The 25,446-nt window shown below is 41.2% G+C and overlaps 2 protein-coding genes across 5 annotated transcripts in view; one reads left to right on the top strand and one right to left on the bottom strand.

Annotated features, from left to right (window-relative positions):
* The window catches only part of BRINP2 (BMP/retinoic acid inducible neural specific 2), a 127,676-nt gene extending 120,218 nt beyond the window's left edge, over nt 1–7,458 (bottom strand). Inside the window, exon 1 of the mRNA XM_021063690.1 lies at nt 6,986–7,458. The gene's annotated coding sequence lies outside the window, so the exon portion shown is untranslated. The remainder of the gene's footprint in view (nt 1–6,985) is intronic.
* The window catches only part of ASTN1 (astrotactin 1), a 319,889-nt gene continuing 300,538 nt past the window's right edge, over nt 6,096–25,446 (top strand). For 2 of the 4 annotated variants that reach the window (XM_021063683.1, XM_021063686.1), the window contains exon 1: nt 6,098–6,833. In XM_021063683.1, coding sequence (XP_020919342.1) covers nt 6,551–6,833 — 283 coding nt within the window. In that variant the 5' untranslated portion in view covers nt 6,098–6,550. Of the gene's footprint in view, nt 6,834–25,446 lie in introns of all 4 variants that reach the window. The other 2 variants (XM_021063684.1, XM_021063682.1) reach the window with 2 other exon arrangements.

Below are 25,446 nucleotides of genomic sequence, written 5' to 3'. Positions count from 1 at the left end.
AGATACAGGAGAGAGAGGCAAAAGATAGCAGGAACTCAGTGAGTACAGAAAGAAACAGATTTAGAGACTCTGAATAGCTAAATCCAGAAACATTCTGTCCCCAAACCAGGATTGTGAAGACAAAGACAAAGGCAAAGAACTTCGGGTTTCTGGGGAGAAATGTCCTGCCTCTTCCGAAAAAGTGAATTGTTTTGCCTGTAATGCTTTCCTTCTGTGGGCCTCCTTTCACTTCAGTGTGTGTCAGGAAGAGGGATTGTGAATCTCCACTTGGTTATTAAAGGAAGACTAGAGAAATCAGAACAGCAACAGCCTTGTTTCTGTGAAGCAGGTGCTGTTGCTGAGCCTGTGAATTGAGAGGAGAGAAAGAGACAGAGATTGGCAGCGGGAGAGGGAAAGAGTAAAGAAAGAAAACATTAACTTTGAATCAAAGAATGTGAAATACATTTTAACATTCTAATGAGGATGCAAAACTGAATTATGTCCAGCTAACTAGCATACTATTTGGCAGAGCATGGGAGAGTAATAGTTGAAGGAAAACTCCAGTTCAACAGAAGAGCTGGGGATTGGAGCTGGCAATGGAATGTGAGGGGTTCACATTAACTTGCGTGACAGGTAACATGGGGAGGAAAAATACAGAGAAAGAGAGGAGTGTTTTGATTTAGTTTCTTTTCAAAGTGGAGAGCAGCATTAAAGATTATTTTTGTAGAGAAGAAAGTATGGAGAGGTGGGATGAATGCCAAAGTCGTAAACATCAGGCCATTGAAAAAGCCTCAGAAAGGAGTTCCCGCTGTGTGGTGCAGCAGAAATGAATCTGACTAGCATCCATGAGGATGCAGGTTCAATCCCTGCCCTCACTCAGTGGGTTAAGAATCCAGCATTGCCTTGAGCTGTGGGTGTAGGTCGCAGACGCTGCTCTGATCTGGCACAGCTGTGGATGTGGTGTAGGCTGGTCTCTACAGCTCCAATTAGACCCCTAGCCTGGGAACCTCCATATTCTACTAACGTGCCCCCCCCCAAAAAAAAGCTAGAGAGTCAGATGTCCTCAACGAATGGGGAGAATTAGGAATATTCTTCACACACACACACCCTTAGCTCCATCCACCTCTTTCATCTATATTCCCTCCTCTGTGTCTTATATAGGTTTGACCTTCCCTCTCCATACGGTAGGTATCTATTTGCCTAAGCTACAAAACATGTCAGAGAGCAGTCCTCAGGACAAAATATCTAAGTAAACCAATGAAAGCCTAAATCTTTTGCCTTTCAACTGCTGAGTTATTTACTCCTGTGCTTCCTAGAGACAGTGGCCCTCTGAACTTGTACTAGGTGACAAGACACCAAATGCTGAGATTCTTATAAAACAGTAGAAAGGAGTGGGTAAATGAAAGTAGTTCAACAAATGATTACCAATCTCAATGGAAAGAAAGTTAAAATTTCCAAGACCTCAAAGGAGAAGAAAAGGGGGTGCAGGGCTGGGAGACAAGAAAACAGCTTGAAAAAGGAAAAGCTTGCCTCTGCTTTCTTCTCCTATGGAGTCTTAAGCCATGTAAAAAAGATTTTAATAGGTATAAGAGACATTATAAAGTTCTGCAAGTGCATAGTTTGATACATTTTTGCCTACTTATGCATCCATGTGACTACTCCCATAGCATTTCCAGGAAGCTTGTCCTGACACTTTCAGTTAAAACTCCCCTCCTCTCCCTCTCCCCAGAGATAACCACTATTCTGACTTCCAACATCAAAGATTAATGCCACCTGGTCTTGAATTTTGTAAATATAGAATCCTGGAGTATACAGCATCTGTTCTCATCCACTTATTATGTCTGTTAGAGTCATCCATTTACTTGCATGTTTACTTTTTATTGCTGTGTAGTATTCCATCACATGACCATATGCTATTTATCCATTCTCCTACTGATGCATATTTAGGTTGTCTCCATTTTTGTCTATTATGAGTAAACCTGCTATGAATGTTCTTATACATTTTTTGGATTGTCATACACAATCATTTATCCTAGGTATACACAAAAGAGTGTAAATCACTTAACTTGCTCTTGGCTGCTACATGGGGAAAAAAAATCTCATGAAAAAAATTCTGAAGCCTATTCTCTTCTGAAATAATTGAAGAGCAGATAAAGGCAAAGATTATCACAACTGACTACCAACCAACTAGATGCTTAAAATATGAGATCCTTTACATACATATAATTTCCTTGTAACATCTACTTTAAAAAGTATGTATTATTGTTTCTGTTCTGCTAACAAGAATGTTGAATATAAGGCGCTGTACTGGGAGATGGCCCTTGGTTGCCTAAGGTGGTGAGAGAGAGAGAGAGACGGCCCTGTGAGAAAACCTATGGGAGAAGGGAGTGATGGAAGGTCTTACTCTCTAGATTAGATTTGAGAGTCACCTGCAAAGAAGGAACAACCTGGAGAACAATGAGTGGTATGTTCCAGGTGAACAGAATAGCATTTGAGGAGGGAAAGTGGAGAAAGGGCTTTGATTTGATGTGGAAGTAGATGGTATTGTGGGGAAGGGGGGAATAGACAGTGTAATAAGCAATATATCTAAGAAGATAAATAGTACAAAATTTGGAAGAGTTTTTGAATTTCCAAACTATGATGTTTGAATTTTATCCTGGAGGAAAAGAAACACTTTAGAATGGCATGAGGAAGCGAGATTTCATTGAGATCAATTTGCTAACTATCTAAAGAATAGGTTACTAGCAGGGAAAGCATTCAAAAGCTCTTATAAGAGTCAAGGAGCAAGGCCATTGGTAGTACAATATAAGAATCTTGGCCTCAGGAGAAACGTCAGGGTTGGAGATGACAAGCTATTTTGTAGTGTCCTAGTAAATAGAAATATTTGTATTATACATGCCCTGTGGGATGGGCAGAGATAATTTTATTGAGGGGGACAATGAAGATAAGAATGGTCTAGGCTTACCTCCAAATAAGCAAATTATGGAGCTGAGACTTGACTCCAAGTCTGTTGTTTCATGACATCATGTTGCCTATGCACAAAGGTAATTGCTTAGATGCATGCAAATTTCTCCTAGTCCCATTTAAATGTAAAACATTATTCAGAACGGTTGGTCTGGTTTCTGTGAACTTCCAACTCTCCGCCATCTCTAGGTATTTAATTCCCTAAAAGGAGGCCACGTGACAGTGTATGCACGTTTACAGGAATCCAATGCCCTGGCAACATACTACCCTTTTTATTAGCATAGTCCTCTCGCTCCACCCTTTCATTGAGAAAGAGGTCTATAAAGCTTAAGGCACCAATTCCAAGTCTTTCCACATCAATATACACTTTATTTTTGTCTTTTGTCTTTTAAGGGCTATACCTGAGGTATACGGAGGTTCCCAGGCTAAGGGTTGAATCAGAGTTGTAGCTGCTGGCCTACACCACAGGTAAAGCAACGCCAGATCTGAGCTGTGTCTGTGACCTACACCATAGCTCACGGCAACACCAGATCCTTAACCCAATGAGGGAGGCCAGGGATCAAACCTGCATCTCATGGATACTATTTGGGTGGGTTAACCACTGAGCCACGAGGGGAACTCCATCAATATACACTTTTAAATGGACATTTGATCCATGTACCCTTTTTCTTATAACTTTGAATAAGAAAGCATGTAAAAATGTAAGCATGTAAAAATTACAGATTGGCAAAATAGATACTGACTTAGAAAATCGACACCAAATGGTTCACTTGAGTTTCCTAAAATGACTCAAGGTACTTCAGAAAATTAGGAAGAAAGGCATCAAAACAATAGTAGATTATATGTAACTCAAAAGAAGGAAGAATGTTTTTCCTAGAATCTGCCCAGGCCTAGTCTAGTGCATAGCATATGATAGGTATGCAAATGTTTACTGAATTAATTATTGGGAGACATACAGTCCAACAATTCTCTGTGGGCATACTTAGATGTCCCATGACTGTGTAGTGGAAAGAGCTCAAGGCAATGATACCTTGTTTGTAGTCTTAGCTCCTTCACTTCTTCCTGGCAGATGGACTTTGGGTAAACCACCTCATTATTTCACTGTCCTCAACTTCCTCACCCGTGAAATGAGAGAATGGACTAATAGATGATCTGCTAGTTTCATGTCATATCTCACACTCTAATACTACGTGTATCTTCTTGGTATTCACTCTAATGGTAAACCTTGCGTAACTGTTAATACTGCTTTTTATGCTAGAGAGAGAGGGCGAAAAGGTATCATGGGGACTTCCTCTCAGTATCTCCTAGAGGAGCAATGAAGATGAAGATGAGTTTCCTGTTGTGGCTCAGTGAAAATGAATCTGACTGGTATCCATGAGGATGCAGGTTCGATCCCTGGCCTTGCTCAGTGGGTTAAGGATCCAGCGTTGCCTCGAGCTGTGATGTAGGTCGAAGACTCAGCTTGGATCTAGAGTTGCTGTGGCTGTGGTGTAGGCTGGTGGCTACAGCTCTGATTCGACCCCTAGCCTGGGAACCTCCATATGCCTGGAGTGCGGCTGTAAAAAGACAAAAGAAAAAAAAAAAAAAAAAAAAAAGATGAAGATGAAGTCCAGAAAAGTCTTTAGCTCATAAATCTTTTTTTGCAGTAGTTTGTGATATTTCATGGTAATATACCCCTAGGTCGGTTCTCAGATATGTCAAATTAAAAAAAAAAAAAAAGGAGTTCCCATCGTGGCTCAGCGGAAATGAATCTGACTAACATCATGAGGACTCAGGTTCGATCCCTGTCCTTGCTCAGTGGGTTAAGGATCCAGCATTGCCGTGAGCTCTGGTGGTCACGAAGAGGATCAGATCTGATGTTGCTGTAGCTGTGTGTAGGCTGGCAGCTACAGCTCAGATTCGACCCCTAGCCTGGGAACCTCCATATGCCGCAGGTGTGGCCCTAAAAATACAAAAGACAAAAACAAAAAACAACTCAACTTATAATAAAGTTTTTTTTTTTTCCTGGTAAATAGGCCTTTCACCCCTTAAACATGACCTTAAATATGGCTCATTTTCCCTATTCCCATTCATTGACTACAGTAACCTTGTGAAATAAATGGCAAAAGCTTTTTTTTTTTAAAGGACATATGTTCACAGATGCCAATAAATCAACACCAGGTAGAATGAGAATGAAATTGTTTCTAAAATGAGGGCCTTTTTTGAAAAGGGTGGTGCAGTAAATTTCTAGAGAATAGGAATTATTTGTAACATGTCTTTCTTATAGCACCTAGTATTTAAGTCAGCACTAAATAAATGATGCTGGAGGGGCACACTTATGAAATAAGTTATTGGTTATCACGTAAGAGGAAGTTCAGGTAATCAGCAGATTGCAGCACACGCAAATGTCACTTTTCTACCAGTTTATTGCATTTTGCCATCATTTTGTTAAGACATCACTGTGCAGCAATAATGGAAACAAAACTTACATGGGTTTTTATTACCAATGTTGTTATCCACTCTGTTCTATTCTTGATTGGGGTGGGATTGACTTGGCCTTTGGGCAAGGATATTCCTTGATTCCTTTTCCATTTGTTAAGGGTAATTAAAAAACTTTGTTTTGCTCACAGTTTCTTCCAGCACTGTTCTGCTTACTAGGTTCTTTGAAACTAAAGGCTCAACATTTCTTCAAGCTGGCTCTACTTTTTCTATCAATTATAGCATCCCCCCAATTATCTTTATATGGGTTACCACGGGTAACTTTTGTAACAGAAATAAAAGGGAAGAGGCACAGAGAAATTGCAAATAAAAGTTCTGCTCTCCCACTTAACTGTATGCAGTACCCTAGCTTTGTTCTTTGTCATTCACAGATGTATCCATACCTATGTACCAAATATTTCCTTTAAATACTTCTGCAAAGTTAGTGCTGAGTAATAATACACACGTGTATTTATTCCAGCACATACTTATCCAATATACAAATCCAACCAGTAAGTTTTTTTTTTTTTAAAGGTAAGAATGGGACCACTTACATTTACAAAATAACGAGGGGCATATTTCCTTCTAGAGACCTCCTCACTTGCTCTGAGGAGGAGGCATCTTTTAAGACGTGTGTGTCTGAGTGGGCGCCCTTCCCAAGCTATCTGGAAGACAATGCAAGAGGGAAGATTTTGCATTGCAAAAAGTGTTTTCTTTCTTTTCTTTAAAAAAAAAAAAAAAGTCTGTGCAGGCAGTTAATAGCCAAGAGCGTGCTCCTGCTGGGGGATGCAAAGGAGAAAGGCGGCAGCACAGCAACCTGCTGGGGGCTGACCTGATTCCCTAGAATCCTCAGCTCTCTTCCTCTTTCCTCCGACGTCCTTCCTTCTCCTTTTCTCCTCTCCCCACCCCCTACCCCCCTTTTCCCTTCCCCAGATAAGCAGCTCCAGGAAACAAAGAACGCGGGCTCTCCAGGCATCAGTGCTTAAGCCCAGCACCAGGCAAGCAGCATCTCGTTCTGGGGACCAGGGCTTTCCCGGCTCCACGTCCCCTCCCCAACCTCCCCCGCCTCCCGCGCTCGCTCGCTCCCTCCCCGCCCGTTGCCTCCCCCACCTTCGCAGCGGCGCTGGGAGGAAGGCGGCCGGGGCTCAAGATGGCTTTAGCCGGGCTCTGCGCCCTGCTCGCCTGCTGTTGGGGGCCGGCGGCGGTGCTGGCCACGGCCGCCGGCGACGTGGATCCCTCCAAGGAGCTGGAGTGCAAGCTCAAGAGCATCACGGTGTCGGCGCTGCCCTTCCTGCGCGAGAACGACCTGAGCATCATGCACAGCCCCTCGGCCTCCGAGCCCAAGCTCCTCTTCTCCGTACGCAACGACTTCCCGGGAGAGATGGTCGTGGTGGACGACCTGGAGAACACCGAGCTGCCCTACTTCGTGCTGGGTGAGTCCCGGGGAGGTCGAAGGGGCCCGAGGCTCCGGCCTGGCGCCCCCACCCCCCACTCAGGCTCGGTCTCCACACCCACTTGCCGGCGACCTCCCCTCCCCCACTCCTACCTCCCTGGACCCGCCCCATTCCCAGACCATTCTCCATACCGACTTGCAGGCTGGCGCCTCTGTGCACCTGACTTCTCCCCAAATCCGACCCGGATGCTGGGCCTTTCATCTCCTCTCAGCAGCTCTGCCCCAAAGGAACAGGTTGCTGGAGTCTCTCTGAAACCTTTCCCTGTCTTGACCTCCGCGCTCTCATTGAGAAGCTCATTGACAGAGCGCTTCTTGGTTGCTCCCAGCTCAACTCCCAGAAGCCCTTTTCCCACTCCCAGACCACACGCTCAGTTTTTGGTTTACACCCCCACGGACCCCTATCTCCCCCACCTATAGCATCTTCGGGGGGAATTAGATACAGGTATCCAGTGCTTGTCTAGCCAGGCGTGCGCGGGCCAGACTGCACTGGCTGAATCTCCAGTCTTCTCTCCCAAGAGCTCTTTATCTCTTTATCACCAGGGTGCTAACACTCTGGCCTCCCTTCAGAACGTTCAACTTTCTTACACCCCTGGTGTCCATCCTGACAAGTTCTACCTCCATGCTTCCATGGAACAGCCTTCTCCTTCAGACACCTCCACATCTCCCCATCACATCCCAATCCCTCAGATAAAAAACATCCAACTGTAGTCTGTTAACATTGGCATCTTTGTTCTCAAACTCCCTTAGATAGGCATAGGCATTCCTGCACAAAGAATGGCCTCCTTGGCCAATGGGCTCCTCTTCCTTTGTTTATATCTCTCTCTTGGTATCCCTATTTTATTTTCTTAGGCCACAAAACTCCCCCAAGTACTGGAACTTCTACATCACTTCTCATCTATTTCCCCCCCACCGCCCTTTTTCTTTTTTTTTTTTTGGCATTGCCAAGCTGCACAGATTTGTGATCCTGCTTCAGCATCTTGCAAAGTACCACAGGTTTATGTGACTTTATTAACTGAAATTTCCCTCACTTCTCCATGTGCAGATTCATCTCGCCCATGCAGTCCGTTTTTTTGTTTGTTTGTTTGTTTTTGTTTTTTTTTTAGTGCTGCTATAAATCATTCTTATTTTGCCCAGGAGAGAATTCAAAGATAAACACAAGTAAGATTCTAGATCCAAGAAAAGAAAAGTGAAAATGTCCAGAAGCTGTTCCATCTATTTAATGCCCTACCAACGGAAGCCCATTTTGTATGGACATGGCTTCCTGATGGCCACGTATAAGTTAGAACCACAAGTGGAATACTTTTTAGCATCCCCTGCTCGTGCTTTTTTGTCCTGAGACCTATCTTCCCACTGAAAACATCAAGAAGTGGGTGAGTAAACCCCCACTCTCCAACTGCTATGGAAAAGCAATTTCAAAAATTGCCTGATCCTTTGAAAAGTTGGTTTACAGTTCCTGGAGTACAGTTACATAGATCCATTAAGCTAAACCAGCAGTCTTAATGGCATCATTTATTTCTGCATTAAAAACGCACTAATAACACAATAAAAACTGGGGGCAGGCTGGGAATGCTGACATTGTGGATACGCCGCTCATTAAAATGTACAATTGCTGGGTTATTTGGCGGATGTAAATTTTGTGTTGAAGTCATGCTGATATGCAGGTACAGTCTGTTCATCATCATGTGTAAGAACAAGTATAGGGAATTATATGTTTCTAAAGAGCCTATTTGGGGCCCTTCATGCAGTGTTTATTGTGCATAAAGAGGGACATGGGTGGTGTGTGAAAAAAAGATTGAACTAGCAGGTATTCAAAATTCAACTTCCTTTTTTTGCAGAATCCCAAAGGCAGGGCTTAAAGCCATGAGGTACCTACTAGGATCCACTGTGCACAGCAAAAGCTGGGATGTTAGAGAATGGATTTTCTGCACCTTTATGCAAAGCTGCCCACTGCAGCACCCTGCTGGAGTTGCTATGGTAACCTCCTGCAACTTGGCATTTACACACAGGAGCAGACACACTCTCTTATTTTGGGCCAGATGCATCTGCTAAATACATTGATTGTCCCTTGCCCTCCCAGTCAGTGGGGTTATGTTCAGAACCAGAGACATGCTAGTACTTTCTTTTCTAGCCCAGTGTTCCTAGCGGAAAGTAGGAGTGAATCTCAGCTTGGATAGTGGGGCAAAGCTGGGCAGAAAGGGAGAGGGCATGTTCATGGGTGGTAGACTTGACTGTGGTTGCTTTTGAAGCTAACTTTTATGGTCCTAGGAACCTGTCACTCATGGCCAGTAATAAGGTCTGAAGTGGCTTGTTTAGAGGTTTCCCTACTCTTAACTCTGCAACCTGGCTTGATTACTCCATCCCCTGGAGGAATCTGAATCAGTTATTCCTGGGAATTTATTGAGCAGTTACTTGCTTGGCACTCTTAGGGGCTATCAGGATACAGAAGTTAAAAACAAAATAAAAGGCTCCTGCCCTCAGGCACTCTCTAGTCACTGGAAACCCAGACTGAGTTAGCTGGAAAACCTGTGAGCAGTAACACCTGATTGTGTGGGAAGGTTGTCAAGGAGTATAGGAATGCGGAGGAAGGAGATGCTGGAGTAGCAAGAGCAGATTCCACAGAATATACAGGCTTGATGAGAGGACTTGACCAAAATCAGAGCCTTTTGTCCCCAGGACCAAGTCCTGTCACTGCAATGAGACAAGTGAGGGTCTTCTCCTGATCTTCTTCTCCAGCCTCCTATCTCTGCAGGCTGCCATGGCTTTTAGGACTCTTTTGAAACTTTGCACATGCTGTTCCCTCTGCCTAGAATGCTCTTCCCCTCTCCTCCATTTGGCAGCCATTCAGTCTTCCTTCTATTATCCTGCATGCATGTCACCTCTCTCTGAAGCCTTCCCTACCCCCACCAAAGTAGTTTCAGTTCGTCCCCTTTTGTTCTGTTTGCATGGATTTAGAAAAAAATAAACACATACATGCACACAAATGACCAAAAGTAAAGACAGGTTAGATTGGGCTTGGCCCAGGAAAGGTGAGGCTATTTGAAGTCATGGTAAAAAGATGAGCAGAGGATGGTGGTAGGAATGAAGGTGGGAATATCATGCACATGGCCCCGTATGGAGATTAGCCTGGTGGTCCGAGAGTAAAGAAGACCTTGCCTGGCTTTGTTGAATGGGGCATGCTCACCACTTAAAAGCCAGGCAGGGGAGAGCTGACCTGACACAGAAGGCACTGAAGTCTGACTCCCAGAGGCTGTCTCAGCCGTCAGTATTGTCAGCTTTGCTCATAGGATAATTTAAGGGGCAGTGGAGGAGATGACATTGTCTCCAGTTTTCTGAGGGAGGATTTGCAAATTGTGGTGAAAGGGCCATATGTGACTTTCAGGTGTGTCCTGTTTGGCTACACATAGTTTTTAAAAAATTTTTTTATTAAGGTATAGTTGATTTACAGTATTGTGTCAATTTCTGCTGTACAGCAAAGTGACTCAGTTATATGTGTGTGTGTGTGTGTATACATTCTTTTTTATATTTTCTATCTTGGTCTATCCCAGGAGATTGGATGTAGTTCCCTGCGTTATACTGTAGGATTTTGTTGTTTATCGACTCTAAATGTTTATCTATTCTAAATGTAATAGTTTGCATTTACTAACCTTAAACTCCCAGTTCATCCCTTTCCATCTCCTGCCTTGGGAACCACAAGTCTGTTCTCTATGTCTGTGAGTTTGTTTCTGTTTTGTATAAAGGTTCATTTTGCCAAATTTTAAGTATCTTTTTTTTTTTGGCCATGGCAGATGGAAGTACCTAGGCTAGGGATCGAACCTGTGCCACAGCTGTGATCTGAGCTGCTACAGTGACAGTGCTGGATCCTTAACTTGCTATACCACAAGGGAATTCCTATTTTGCCATATTTTAGATTCCACATATAAGTGATATCATATGATTTCTCTTTCTGATTTAACTTCACTTACTGTGATAATCTCTAGTGACATCCATGTTGTTGCAAATGGACATTATTTCTTTTTTGTGGCTGAGTAGTATTCCACAGTATATGTTATCACAGTTATTAATCCATTCATCTGTCAATGGACATTTAGGTTGTTTCTGTGTCTTGGCTATTGTCTGGCTATGTATAGTTTTGAATTTGAATGTGCTTAGTCAAGGCATGCCGTCTCTAGACTGCCATACTTCCTACAAATATTGATTGTACTACAGCTAAACCTGTTCTTTATGGTACTTCTCTGGCACCTCTTAGCTAGGTAATCTAAACCCTTGTTTTCAGAAGTGTTGTAAAACTTTCTGTAATATGGCAAAATAGCTGCCATTCCTAATTCAAGATCTTCAGATATATAAGCTTTATTATCCTATCAGGAGAATAGAAAAATTTGCCTAGTCAATTCAAATTTCGTATCTTAACTAAAAATTTGTAGCTCATCTTTCAAAACAGTGGAGATTCCTGCTTTGGAGGCACATTTTTTTTTTTTTTTTTTTAGGGCCACACCTGTGCCATGTGGAGGTTCCCAGGCTAGGGGTTCGATCAGAGCTACAGCTGCCCGCCTACACCACAGCCACAGCAACTCGGGATCTGAGCCGTGTCTGTGACTTACACCACAGCTCATAGCAACGCCGGATCCTTAACCCACTGAGCAAGGCCAGGGATCAAACCCACACGCAACCTCATGGTTACTAGTCGGATTCGTTTCTGCTGCACCACAACAGAACTCCTGGAGGCATATTTGGTTTTGAGACAACTGGTTAACCTGAAGTGTGACTTCCGCACTGAAGTGTGACTTTCTGTGATGTGAAGAGACCATTTTTGTCAGTCTCATTACTATTTGAAGGGGCTGCTCCTCTGTTTCAGACTCAACTATTGAGCATGTGTAAAACTTGGTGAAGGAAGCTGTTTCTCTAGTGCCTTGGAGTTTAGCTTTAGCTGTCATGGCTTCTGATTGAAGAAGGTATGCCTGAAGATAAATCAATCAGCCTGCAGAGATACAGAGGGTTCCCACATGCAAGGTGCTATTTAAAGTGTCTGAAGCAGTCCAGTGTGGTGGTTAAAATAACAGGCTTTGAAGACAGATCGGGTGTCAACTCCTGACTTTCCATTTATTCCAATGGTGGAGGAAAGTAAGGACCAAGAGATTAGGTAACTTACTCAGGGTCACGTAGCTAACAATTGATGGATCTGGAACTTGAACTCAGGTCAGTGTGACATTTAAGTCTTTCTCTTAGTTACTATTTTAAATGTTTGCAAAATCTGTTCTTTTTTCATGGTTGGATAAAAGGAGCTCTGGCAATGGTTAGAATAGGGAAACACACTCAGTTTGTATAAAGGATTCCTTTGTGGGTTTTGTGTAAATACCTTTTGAATATCCTTGCTCATTGAGTGATTTCTCACATAAGCCTTAAATGCAGAAGAGAGTTAACTTCATCCAGAAATATTTACCTAAGTAGGTATACTTACCTGAGCAGAACTGAGGAATTCTTACGCCAACCATAGTTTCCAGGTCTGGGTAACGGTGTTTTATAGCTTGTTAGGGCAGCTCCAGTCATGATGAACAAGGTAGGGTATATAAGGATGAAGATAACATGTTCAGTGCTCTTCTGAGAAGGGCCCCCCAAAAAACACAAACTGGGAAGCCCAGGGAGCAGGTTCCACTGTTAAATGGAGCCATCCAGAAGGCACTGTGGTTTCAGCTTCCTAACCAAGGCCACCAAAGTTTGTATTACGTGATCTTGTGCTTAGAATTCACTGTCAGAGTCCTGTGGTGCTGCTTGAATATCAGTCACCGAGCTTTTTGGTTGGCTTCAGATATAATATTAGACAATTTTCTACTTACCATTGAGCATTGCCTAACAGGAAGCATCCCACTTTTTTTTTTCACATATCCCTCCATCTCCCCCTTCAAGAAGAAACAAAAATCTGCTTCTTTTCCTTGCTTTTGCTCTTTGCTACAGTGAACTACCTAAGTTAACAGCAAACAAATTCATATAGAGTGGCAGTCTCATCCAAGACATAGGAGGGTGATTAGTAGCAATCTTAAAGTAGAGTCTTCAGCACTTATATAACTCATACCAGTAGAATGCACGAATTTATAGTATTGAGAAGGTTATTATTTACTATTTCCCTATAGAACTGTAGATTTTACATCAAAGGAATTCTGAATGCAAGAGTGATGAATTTTACAACACTTCAAATGCTCTTCTATATATACTAATGTGGTTGGAATTCAAGTCATTGGATTTTCTTTAAGGAAAAGTAAAATACAAGCTTAACTGTTTTATTCATCTTTGGAGCAAGACTGAGGTCTTATTTTACAGACTATATATTATATACGTGTAAGATATATATATATATATGTACTTACATATATATATTCACATCTTTCTTTCTTTCTTTAAGGAATGTAATTAAACCTATAAGTCTAGTGGTTTCTCAGACTAAGGCCAGTTTACAAGAATAGAACTTGGCACCTTTCCAGCAGGAATATGCCAAGTCTTTATTTCTTCACTTTTATACCAAGTTCAAATATATGCACACAGATGGCAGAAAGAGCTCTCTTCTGGGCAAATTAATCTCCCAGGATAAGTTAAGGCCTATAGTTATTTTTAATATACAATAATTTGGTATCTTTCACCATTTTATTATACATATGAAATAATTAATATTTTATTTTTTAATCATATACACTTTACACATTGAGAAGAAAAACAAAGTGCCTCTATTGCTCCCTTGATTTCCAAGGAACAAATTTTGGAAAAATTAAATTGTTGCTAAATCGACATGATGACTTTCGTAAAACGATTTGGTATTGCATAATAAAACTGAAAATGTGTGTGCTTTATGACCCAGCAATTCCACTTCTAGGTATTTATTACACAGAAATTCTTGCACATATACACAAGAACACCTGTAGGGGCACTGCTGATAATAGAAAAACCTGGAAGTAACCCAATATCCCTTGATAGGAGGCTAGACTTATACAAGGTGTTACAGTCACTTGATGGAGGATTATCTAGTCATGAAAATAAAAGAACTGCAGCTGCATATACCAACATGGGTAAATCTCAACAAGTGAGAAGAAGCAGCTAGCTGAAAAATATATATGGTACAACTTCATTTATATAAAATTCAGAATAACAACATATACATACAGATGTATAATTTGTATAAAAAGCAAGGAAATAAAAAAACACACAGGATGGGGGTTACCTCTTGCTGCATCCAGCACTGCAGGTCAATGGGAGATCCTGAAAGACAGACATCGTGGTATAACAAAATGCACAAGACTCTTTTACATTTAGAAAGTGGGGGACCAGAAGGCACTCTATACCACAGAACAAAGGTGCCTAGCTTTAGCCCACATGCTTTTATTAAGGAAGGTGACAGGTTAGTGATCAAAATCAGGCATAGGCAATGACAAAGCTACCTCTTAGTGAATAACAAAGGAAACTATTAGCACTGGTGCATACCTCTAGGGCACAGTGCAGCTGCGTATAGAGTAGCATGGTTTATGCATAACTCCCTTGTCTTGTCTCTGAAGGAGACCCTGTACTTTAGAACTCTGAATCAGCAGATATTTGCCTTCTGCAGAGTTCAGCACGTCAGTGGTCTCCAACAATCTCTGGTGGAAAGATAAGATGACATGAAGGAGGGGGGAAAGAAGACGGCTTCAAACATTCTGACATTTTTTCAACAATTAATTAATTTTAATTGTTATTTCCCCAATACAATTTTTTTTCTACTGTACAGCATGGTGACCCAGTTACACATACATGTACACATTCTATTTTCACATATTATCATGCTCCACCCTAAGTGACGAGACATAGTTCCCAGTGCTACACAGCAGGATCTCATTTCTAATCCATTCCAAAGGCAATAGCTTGCATCTATTAACCCCAAGCTCCAAATCCAACCCACTCCCTCTCCCTCCCCCTTGGCAACCACAACTCTATTCTCCAAGTCCATGATTTTTTCAGTGGAAAGGTTCATTTGTGCCATATATTAGATTCCAGACATAAGTGACATCATATGGTATTTGTCTTTCTCTTTCTGACTTCACTCAGTATGAGAGTCTCTAGTTCCATCCATGTTGCTGCAAGTGGCATTATTTTGTTCTTTTTTATGGCTGAGTAGTATTCCATTGTGTATATATACCACATCTTCCTAATCCAGTCATGTGCATTCTGACATTTCTTGATTTTTGTTTTTCTTCCTTTTTTAAAAAAAACAAACAACTTTTATAACAGTCTTAGAGTTACAGAAAAATTCTGAAGTGTACACAAAGTTCCCACATACCCCAAAGCCATTTCCTCCCATTATTAACATCTTACATGAGTATGATACATTTATTACAATTAAAGAACCACTACTGACACATTACTCTTAAGTCCATACTTAACTTGTACTCTTTACCCAAGTCCATACATTATTCAGATTTCCTTAGTTTTTACCTACTATTCTTTTTCTGTTCCAAGATCTCACCTGAAACCTACATTACATTTAGTCATCACATCTCCTTAGGTTCTGCTTGGCTGTGACAGTTTCTCAGAATTGTTTTTGATGACCTTGATGGTTTTAAGGAATACTGGTCAGGTGCTTTATAGAATGGTCCTTAGTTGGGATTTATTTTACGCTTTTCTCTTGATTAGACTGAAGCTATGAGGTTGGGGAATGAAGCCATAAAGTATCATTTTTAGCACATCATGTCAAGGGGGCATTTTATCACTATGACTTATCACTGTTCTTGTTGACCTCAATCACCTGGCTGAAGCAGAATTTGTCAGTTTTCTCCACTGTGAAGTTATTCTTTCCCCCTTTCCATACTGCTCTCTTTGAAGTGAGTCCACTGTGCATAGCCCATACCAAAGGGATGGGCAGTCCCAACTTTTGGAAGGCTGAGTACCTATGTAAATTATTTTGAATTCTTCTGTCTGAGAGAATTGCCTCTTATCCTTCATTAATGTATTTATTTAGTCATTTATTTATATCATATGGAGTCATGAATATTTATTTTATACTTTGGGTTATAATCCAATGCTGTTTTATTGATTTTATTGTTCAAATTGTTCCATCCTTGGCTAATGGGAGCTCTTTCATTTGGTTGCTGTGTTCCTTTGCCATAACCTCATTAATACATAGAAATTTTTGTTTTTTGACTTTTGAGCCCTTTGTTACTTTCTGTAACTACAAGCTTTTCCAGACTCATCTTGTATATTGCCTCTCTCTCTCCCCACTGCCCAGTCCTACAGTCAGTTATTTCTCTAAGGATTCCTAAGTCTTTTCATTCGAGAATGGTATTAGAAACCAAGATCTAGGCACTAGGTATGCTTATTTATACTGGGGTGTTGTTACTTCTAGACCCTCTCAGCTAACAGAATTGAGGGAATATAGATGTGTGTTACTAATTCATATGTATCTATATATAGATGTACCTATATATATGTATCTAAATATATGTGTATATATTTGTATCTATATATATGATTTGTATCTATATATGTATCTCTATATATCTATATTTCCATATGTAACCATCCATATCTATATTAAGCATAACTTCATACTGATGTCTCTAGCTGTAGTCCTTTACCTAATTATCTAATAACATCTAATATCTTTATCTAATCCATGGATCATTCTAGCTTTCTCCCCTTGGTTAACTCCACTCCAACAATAAGAAACCTGCTTCCTGCTATCTTTCATCCATTTATTTAATTGTTCAATTCCTCTATACATGTATAGTATAGCAGTATCAGAATTGTTTACTAATATTCTCATGGGGAAAAAACTTTATCAGAGTACAGTTCCTATATACCGCTTCTTTAATCTTACAGATTCCACTAATTTCCTTAATTACTTAGGTCAGCACCTTTATCTCCTCCCCACCCCTCCAGTGAGGCTGTTTTGTGTATTTATGATATAATTAGTGTTTTGTCACATTCTGTATTCCACCCTGGGATCACCCAACCTTCTAAATGATTTCTTAGTCTTTGTACATATCAATGTTAGTTTTTTGTGCTCTAAAGTTCTTTGGATTTTAACAAATATATAAAGTGTCATATATCCACAGTTACCACATAGAATAACTGTACTGTCCTGAAAAACCCTATTTTACTTCTTCATCTCCTTCTTCATAACCCCCACACTCTGGCAACCACTGATCGTTTACTGTCACTGTTCTTTTGCCTCTTCCAGAATGTCTTATCGTTGGAATTAACACAGTTTGTAGCCTGTTTCGAACTTGCCTCTTTCACCTGCATTATGCATTTAAGATCCATTCATATCTTTGTGATTTGTTAGCTTATTGGTTTCAGTGCTGAACAATATTATGTTGTGTGGATGTACCACAGTATGTTTATTCATTCACCTAACTGAAAGACATTTTGGTTGCGTCTAGTTTTTAGCTATTAAGAATGAAAGTGCTATAAATATTTGTGTATAGTTTTTTTTTAGGTGCTGGCTTTTTTGCTTCGTTCTTGTATTCCTAGTGGAGAGGTTTGAGTTAATCATATTCCTTAATCCAAAATATATTTTATCATAGATTTGCAAAAGCCCTCCTCCTTCCAGTGGCTCACCTGTTTACCTGTTTCTCTTTATTCTTACTCTCAATTTTTGGCTACCCTTCCTAATAGGCCAACATTCTAGTTTTTTGGTTTTTTTTGTTGGTTTGTTTTGGCTTTTTAGGGCTGCACCTGCAGCATATGGAGGTTCCCAGGCTAGGGGTCCAATCAGAGCTACATCACAGTCACAGCAACACCAGATCGGAGTCACGTCTGCCACCTACATCACAGCTCACGGCAACGCCGGATCCTTAACCCACTGAGAGAGGCCAGGGATCAAACCCGCAACCTATAGTTCCTAGTCGGATTCGTTTCCGCTGCGCCATGATGGGAACTCCCTAGTTTTTTGACTGTGTATCTTTTTTATATATTGTGAAATGTGAATCTTTTGTGTGTGCGTGTGTGTTCATGTATTTTCAACCCAATAGTGATGTGATAGAATGACATTCTGATTCTTACTCTTTTCAGTACCATATTTTAAGATCCACTCATGTTACTATGTGTGAATATAGCCCAACACAGTACTGTCCGATTGAACTTCTGCAATGACGATAAGGTTCTGTGTCTGCTTTATTCAATAGGGTAGTCCCTAGTCACTTGTGGCTCTTCAGCACTTGAAATCTAGCTAGTGCACCTAATGATGAGTTTTTTCTTTAAAAAAATTAATTCATGTTTAAATGACCTCATGTGGCTACTCGCTGTCATACTGATAGTGCATATATAGTGATGGAACTATACATTTCCATCACTGTTGATGGGACAGAGTAGGTCTAGTCCATTGATTCTGAGTGCTACAGACCATTCTATGATGGACAGCTACGACATTTAGCAGTCTTTTCCATAGCTGATTCCCAGATTGCCTCCAGCTCCCAATCATGATAAATAATGCTGCAAGTACCAGATGTATATATATATATATATATATACACACACACACATCTCCTCAAGGATCATTGTGAAAATTTCTATATTCTTATAACCCTGCATATACACCTCGCTAGCAATATATTGTCATTCTAAAATTTTCTTCTTCATCTGCCTATCCCATGAGACAGAAAGCTCCTTAAAGGCAGACAATTCCTTATTCAGCTCAGTATCCTCAGCTTCTAAGCACAGTGCTAGTTTGGGATGGAGTACGTACTTTGTGAATGCATGGTGAGCATGATTCCACTGAACTTCACCAGACTAATTCTGGAGGAGCCTTCAGGTCTAGCTCAGTGGCTCTCAAATTGTTCTACAGATCTTCCTATGGATTGGTGAGGTTCCTTCCAGAAGCTCGTTGAAGTTAAAACTATTTTCCTCATGAGAGTTAAGGTATCACCTGTCTTTTCCATTGAGTTGATATTTGCAGCAATGGTGCAAAAACAATGGTGAGAAAAACTGTAGGTGACAATAGGAAATAATGCAGTGACACCAAACCGTGCTAGTCATCATTGCACTTGTCACCACACCCAGAATTTGTTTTTAATCTGGTTTTATTTAGGGGTATCCTAGATGAAGCAATATGAATTATTGAAAAAATATTGAAGTATAGTTGATTTACAGTGTTGCGTTAATTTCTTCTGTACAGCAAAGTGATTCAGCTGTACATTCTGTACTAAAACATTCTTCCCATTATGGTTTATCATAGAATATTGAATATGGTTCCCTGTGTTATACAACAGGACATTGTTACTTATCCTTTTTTTTTGTCTTTTTTTTAGGGCTACCCCTGCCGCATACAGAGGTTCCCAGGCTTGGGGTCTAATCGGAGCTGCAGCTGCTGGCCTATACCACATCCACAGCAACGTGGGATCTGAGCCATGTCTGCTACCTACACCACAGCTCACGGCAATGCTGGATCCTTAACCCACAACCCGCAACCTCATGGTTCCTAGTAGGAACTGTTTCTGATGCGCCACAATGGGAACTCCCTATCCATTCTATATATACTGGCTTACGCCAGCTAACCCAACCTCCAGTTCCACTTGTCCCCCAACCCCTTTGCCCTTGGCAACCACAAGTCTGTTCTCTATGTCTATAAATGTTTCTGTTTCATAGATAGGTTCATTTGTGCCATATTTTAGATTCTACATATAAGTGATATCATACGGTATTTATCTTTCTCTTTCAGACTTACTTCACTGAGTATGATAATCTCTAGCTGAATCCATGCTGCTGCAAAGGGCATTATTTCATTCTTTTTACTGCTGAGTAGTATCCATTCATCTATCAATCAACATCTATCCACACTTAGGTTGTCTCCATGTCTTGGCTATTGTGAACAGTGCTGCTATGAAAATTGGGCTGCATGTATCCCACAGATGATTAATTTACAAAATAATGAACCTTGAATATGCATCCTTTTCATAGTCTCACTGACACAATGGAAGGTACACACAGAACTTCCTCTCCAAGCTGAAATGTAACTGAGTTGAGAGCTGAACTATCTCCCTTTGTCTCACCCCCCAACTTTTGCTTGAAAGGACAAGCAAACTCTATTTATTCAGACTGGATATTTGTAATAGGAATTGTAATAGGTATTTGATTGTCATTTTCTTGAAAATGAACAAAGTGAGCTTGGAAAATGACTGACAATACTTTTAGCCAATGATAAAGTCTGAGCTTTCAAGAGAAAAAAAAAATGGATATTATAAAAACTGGTGAACTTGACAGCTCTCCAATACCCATAGACTTTTCTCCTGAGACCAGCACTGCTATTAATGAATGAGAGTTTTTGAAATTGGGTAATGAAATATGCCAACAGTTGGAAGATCTACATAAATCCATTAGCCAGTATTTTCAAAATGACCAGTGCCTAATGTTTCAAAACCGTGAATGAGTAAAAAAGGATGTTCAAATTTCAACATGGTAATGAAGTTTACTGAAACATGTACACAATGTTCAATGTATGGTTTCTGTTTCCACATGCACTCACCTTTATGACATTAATTATTAATATTAATAATTAAGACATTAATGTTTATTTTTGGTATAGTATCAAAGCAGAATGTCCACAGTCTTCTGAGATGGCTATGAAAATACTCCCTTTTCTAACCTCACCTCTGTGGAGGCAAGATTTTCTTCACATACTTTAGCCAAAGTAACATGTTGTGGCTTATTCAATGTAGAAGCAGAGATGAGCATTCTGTCTTTTATTAAGCTGGATTTTTAAAAGAGTTGCAAAAATTGTAAGACAGTGTCACGCATCTCACTATTTTTTTAATCACAAAATATGTTTCACAAAATATACGGTTTCTGTTAACATCTTGTGTGTGTTTTTTTCATGGATTTATAAATACCGAGGGCATTTTTTTAGACTGGTTTCAGATATGGTAAATAGAGACAGAATGCCCGTAAACAAAAGCTCTTTGTGATTCTCAATAATCCTTAAGGATGAAAAGGGTTGCCTGAGACAAGACGTTTGAGAACTGCTGACCCACCTCACATGGCACCTCCACTGGGAACTGACCTTGATGCTCCAGGGAGAATTAATTACCTTTCCCATGAGTGTGGCAGCACTTGGTTTACATCTCTGTTACAACACTTCCCAGAGAGGACTGTATTAGTTTGCATCCTGTTTTTTCTAGTCTAGGAGCTTAGCGCTGGTGCATATCTGATACTTAGTACTTGATGAATAAACAGAAGAATGAATAAATGATGTTTCCTAGGCTCCTCCTTCTCCTTCAGCTGTTTCTTGTTACTGAATTTTCATGAGTATCCTTCAAGGTGGTTCCTTTGAAGGGCAGAGCTTTACACACATACCCTAACCTCCGCCAGTTAGATGTGCTGTGTTTAGCCCCCATCCCCTTCAGCTGCATATAGAGAATTTCTAGAGGTCAGGAAGGAAAAGGGACTGATTAAGAATCTCTGAATCCAGGTGCTACTTTAAGAGGTACTTTTCTTTAGCCACTTTCCTCTGGGTTTTGGATGTACAGTGAGCCCGAAAGACATGCTGTCATCATTACCTAAAGGTCACAGGGGAGGCCGACTGAGAGACGGTGACATTTAAAGCAACTTTGGTTTATTTCCCAGTAGTCTTGAGATTAAAGGCAAGGAGGACGGTTATTGTTCTAGAGCCACGTGGAGTTTAAGCTACTGTAAGACAGAGACCCTGAATGCAAGGCATTGTCACCTTCATTTACCACCTGAAGAACAGAGCTGACCATTGATTCTTCTCAGGCTGCAGGTTAAAGCAATCTAGTGAATAGTCTTGAGTTTTAAAAATCCTGATCCTGGACTACCCAGTCTTGGGGATTAGACACTTGGAGGCTCAAAGATTTGGGGATTTAAGCCACTTCACAGATGTTCTCATGGCAGGACATCTCTAAAAATGATCATCTCTGTCTTCCTAGAGTAAATTACATGTCTTCTCTGGCCAGAGGTGATGGGTTTAGGGGCTGTGGCTTATACCAGATCCCACCAGTTACCCTCAGGGTTGGAGGTGAGCATCAGAGCACACCTATAATCCATTTGCAGCACACCAGCATGCTATGACATACCTGCTTGGATATTCTTTTCTAGTCTAAAATGTCTTCATGGGAAGGAATTAGAATCTCATTAGACCCTGTGAGGATTCCTCATGTAAAGTGAGAGATCCTTAATAACCTTCCCAGGCATCTAAAAACTGTGGTACCTCCAAAATTGGAACCAATTACCCCGAACCAATTGCCCATGAGGGCTATTATCCAATGGGTTAAACCAGCTCAGAGATGACGCCAAACCATCAGGCTCCACTCTTGCCCCTGAGATGTTTTGGTCTCGACTTTAGATGCCATTCATATTCAGTCCAGTAATCTAGCTTAGAGGGCATGTACTAGCATTTCTCATGACCTCATCAACATCAAGTTATAGTCTGTGGAAACCTGTAATAACCAAAATTTCCGCTGGGACTTGATCCAGGTCTAGCCAAACCTAAAGGAAAAGAAACCCGACATTTTGTTTACCTGTGGGACTCTGTTCAATGTCAGCACTGCCCAGTGAATGGAAACATTATTTGATTTTTGAAATACTGCTAGGCTTATAGAACAGTTGCAAAAATAATTCAGAGAATGCCCCTTCACTCAGCTGCTTCTAATCTACATGTTGCCTAAGTGTAACGAATGATCAAAACTAAGGAATTAGCATTGGCATGAGAATATTTTTAGGTGGTACCTGACCTATCGCTTAAAAATGTAATATTTAAACATATAAAAAATATGTGTATTACAAAATAAGAGGCCCATCACACTCATAATTTCATTGATTTTGTCACAAAGATTCAGAATAAGCAAAAGTTGATTTAATGCACATTTTAATTAAAACGCATGAACATTAAGTTCCCTTGTGGCACTGCAGGTTAAGGATCTGGTGATGTCACTGCAGTGGCTTGGATCACTACTGTGGGGTGGGTTCTGTTCCTGGCTCAGGAACTTTCACGTGCTATGAGTGCAGCCAATAAATAAATAAATAATAAAGAACATGACTAAAGTTTCAGGTGGTATGTGGACATGGTAAAATTTAATTGCAAAGGTATTACCTGAAAGACTGACATCTGGGTGTCTCTAAGTAGAATGTATGACTTGGAAATGTAAGAATTTACTTCCTTCTTACTACCTTAGGAGACACTCCTTGGACACCGGCTTCCCAGGGCAGGTTTTATGGCTTTGGAGTGGGCCTCCTGGTGATTTGCATTCTCCATCCAGTAGGTTGATGGTGGTCATGCCTAGAATAAGGTCCATAGTAAAGCCGGCTTCCCTATAACCTTCACATTACACTGTAGATTGAACATGACGGTGGTGGTGATGGAAGTTAATGCTCTTCCTAAGACTGGACATTAACAAACACCTGGAAATGTTCATACTAGGGGGAGATTTCAGAGGGAAATGTAAATTATCCAGTTAATGGGTTTTCCCCAATATAAATGCAAAAACTGCTTTCATCTCCAGGTCACCATGTAAATCACACTGCCGCTGGCAGTTTTATGTTCTCCCAGGTCCCGTGCAGAGGCGATTACTAAGAACTCTGGAGCAGGGCAGCTCTTTGAGGAGTTTAGACAGCCACGAGGATCTGTGCAGAAGGTTAGGAGGACTTGTGTTTAATCGGGAAGGGAATTTGCTGACCACATCTCTCTTCCGAAGTTCTCTTTCTTCTTCCCTCAGGAGTCAAAACCACTTCAAGTAATTTGTCTAGAGACTCAGCTTCCTTTTTATAATTCCTCTGTCCTCCCTCCCTGATTTCCCACGCATGTCCTCATTGTTAGTGAGTGAAAGCTTGATGAGACATGGGACTTAAATTAAAGTCCCCCAATTTCACTGTCTTTATGTAAGTCAGGAATCTGCTAGCTTAAATAATGACCTCCAGATAGAGCAAAAGTGCTTTTTGTTACAGGGTATATTTTTGGAAAAAAGTTTTTTAAACCGGTCTTTCTCAAGGAAGGTAGACTCTGTCCCACTCACTTTTGGATGTTCTTGCTTTTTTTGCCCATTTGATTTTTTTGCATAACATCTTAGACATGAAGAGTGACAGAGGTGAATAAAGGAATATGTGATTGGTAGTTGTTGCCTCTCGACAGTCTTCTGTATTTTTCTCGTTTATATTTGCCTGGCTTTCCAGACCATTCCACAGTAATACTGAGTCCTGGGATGGGTGGGAACAACAGAAGCAGGGATTCTGATTTCTAAATGTCAAGCACATGAACTGTACATCGTTAACTCAGTCCTCTGTTTCTGCATCAGCTCTTATGTATTAATTTTTTATTCTTCTGTTTCTTTTCCTGGATTTGCTTATCATGGAATGAAGGCTGGTGCTACAAGTGTAATTTAAAACATACAAGAGCAACTGGACCACGGAGCCACATGCTGACCACCTCGCTGAGATTTTGTAATTTGCTGGCAATGAGTAATTATTATTTTTATTGCCTCTAACAACAATTCCTGTAGAATAAATATGAGAAAAGGGAGCTGTCATCAGAGCACGTCTACAGAACCATTAGAGCTGGGGTCATGGTGTAATGATGTGCAGAGTCTCCTGTGGCTGTTGTTAGACTGTAGAGACTGAGCCTGCCCCCTGGATAGATGATGGGTGTCTAGTAAATTGGCTTATTTATTGATACGAACATGGCAGGTGGAAGGCACTACATCCATGTGCCTTTAATGTCCCGCTAACCACTGACACAGACACAAAGTGTCTGTCATTTCATACAGTCAAGTGAGACAGCATAGGACACAGCAAGGCTTTGGTTTTGCCCCCAGGTGCCATTTGTGATATTTATCGTTGGGGTTGATCGGGCCACCTGATGAATGTCCCCCCGCTTCTCCACCCAAGTTTAGGACCAATGGAGAGGCAGAGACAGGAGATAGGCAGTTGGATATGAAAGTCTCATCTTTATTACTGATAAAACTATGCTGGGAGCTGTGGCGAAGAGATGGTCAAAAGGCTTGCCTAACATTCTTTCTAACTAAACTTTCATTCCCAAATGTCAGGCTTCCTGGGAAATGGAGCTGGCCTTGCTAAACCGCACAAAGTGTGGCGAGCAGAGCAGAAGGTGCCCTTTTCTCAGGGCTGCAGACATCAAAAACACAGCGAGGAGTGGCCGGGGCTGAGCCCTGCCAGCTCAGCTCTTTTTCCCCTACTCGTCACCCACACAGGAGTGCAAGGGTGGAGAGACCAGCACTGCTTCCCTAGTGGAGACTTCTTCCATAAGGAAGTGCAAAGCCAGGGGCGAGGAGGTCCCCCACCACCCCCAGCTCTCACTCTGCGCCAGGTCCTGTGCTGGGTGCTCCACCTCCATGATCTCCAGCACCACCACGATCCCATGAATGTACGTGCCAAGGCAGAAACTAAGGCTTCCCAAGGGTAGTGTCTCTGAAATCACACAGCTGCAAAATGTGAACACAGTTCATTCTTCAGTCTACCCAAGCCCAAAGCCTGTGCTCTTAACCCGAGCACTGGGAAGTCACAGATATTTCACATTTGACGGGACTTCTCACCTTAGCATGCACCTGGACACTGTGTCTTAGGACACTTAACTACCTGGAGTTAGTGCAGACCCCTCACCTTAGCATGCACCTGGACAC

Source organism: Sus scrofa, chromosome 9 (genome assembly GCF_000003025.6).
Source record: "Sus scrofa isolate TJ Tabasco breed Duroc chromosome 9, Sscrofa11.1, whole genome shotgun sequence".
NCBI classification, from domain to species: domain Eukaryota; kingdom Metazoa; phylum Chordata; class Mammalia; order Artiodactyla; family Suidae; genus Sus; species Sus scrofa.
The sequence above is the reverse complement of the archived record's forward strand: the minus strand, read 5'-3'. Positions and strand labels throughout refer to the sequence as shown.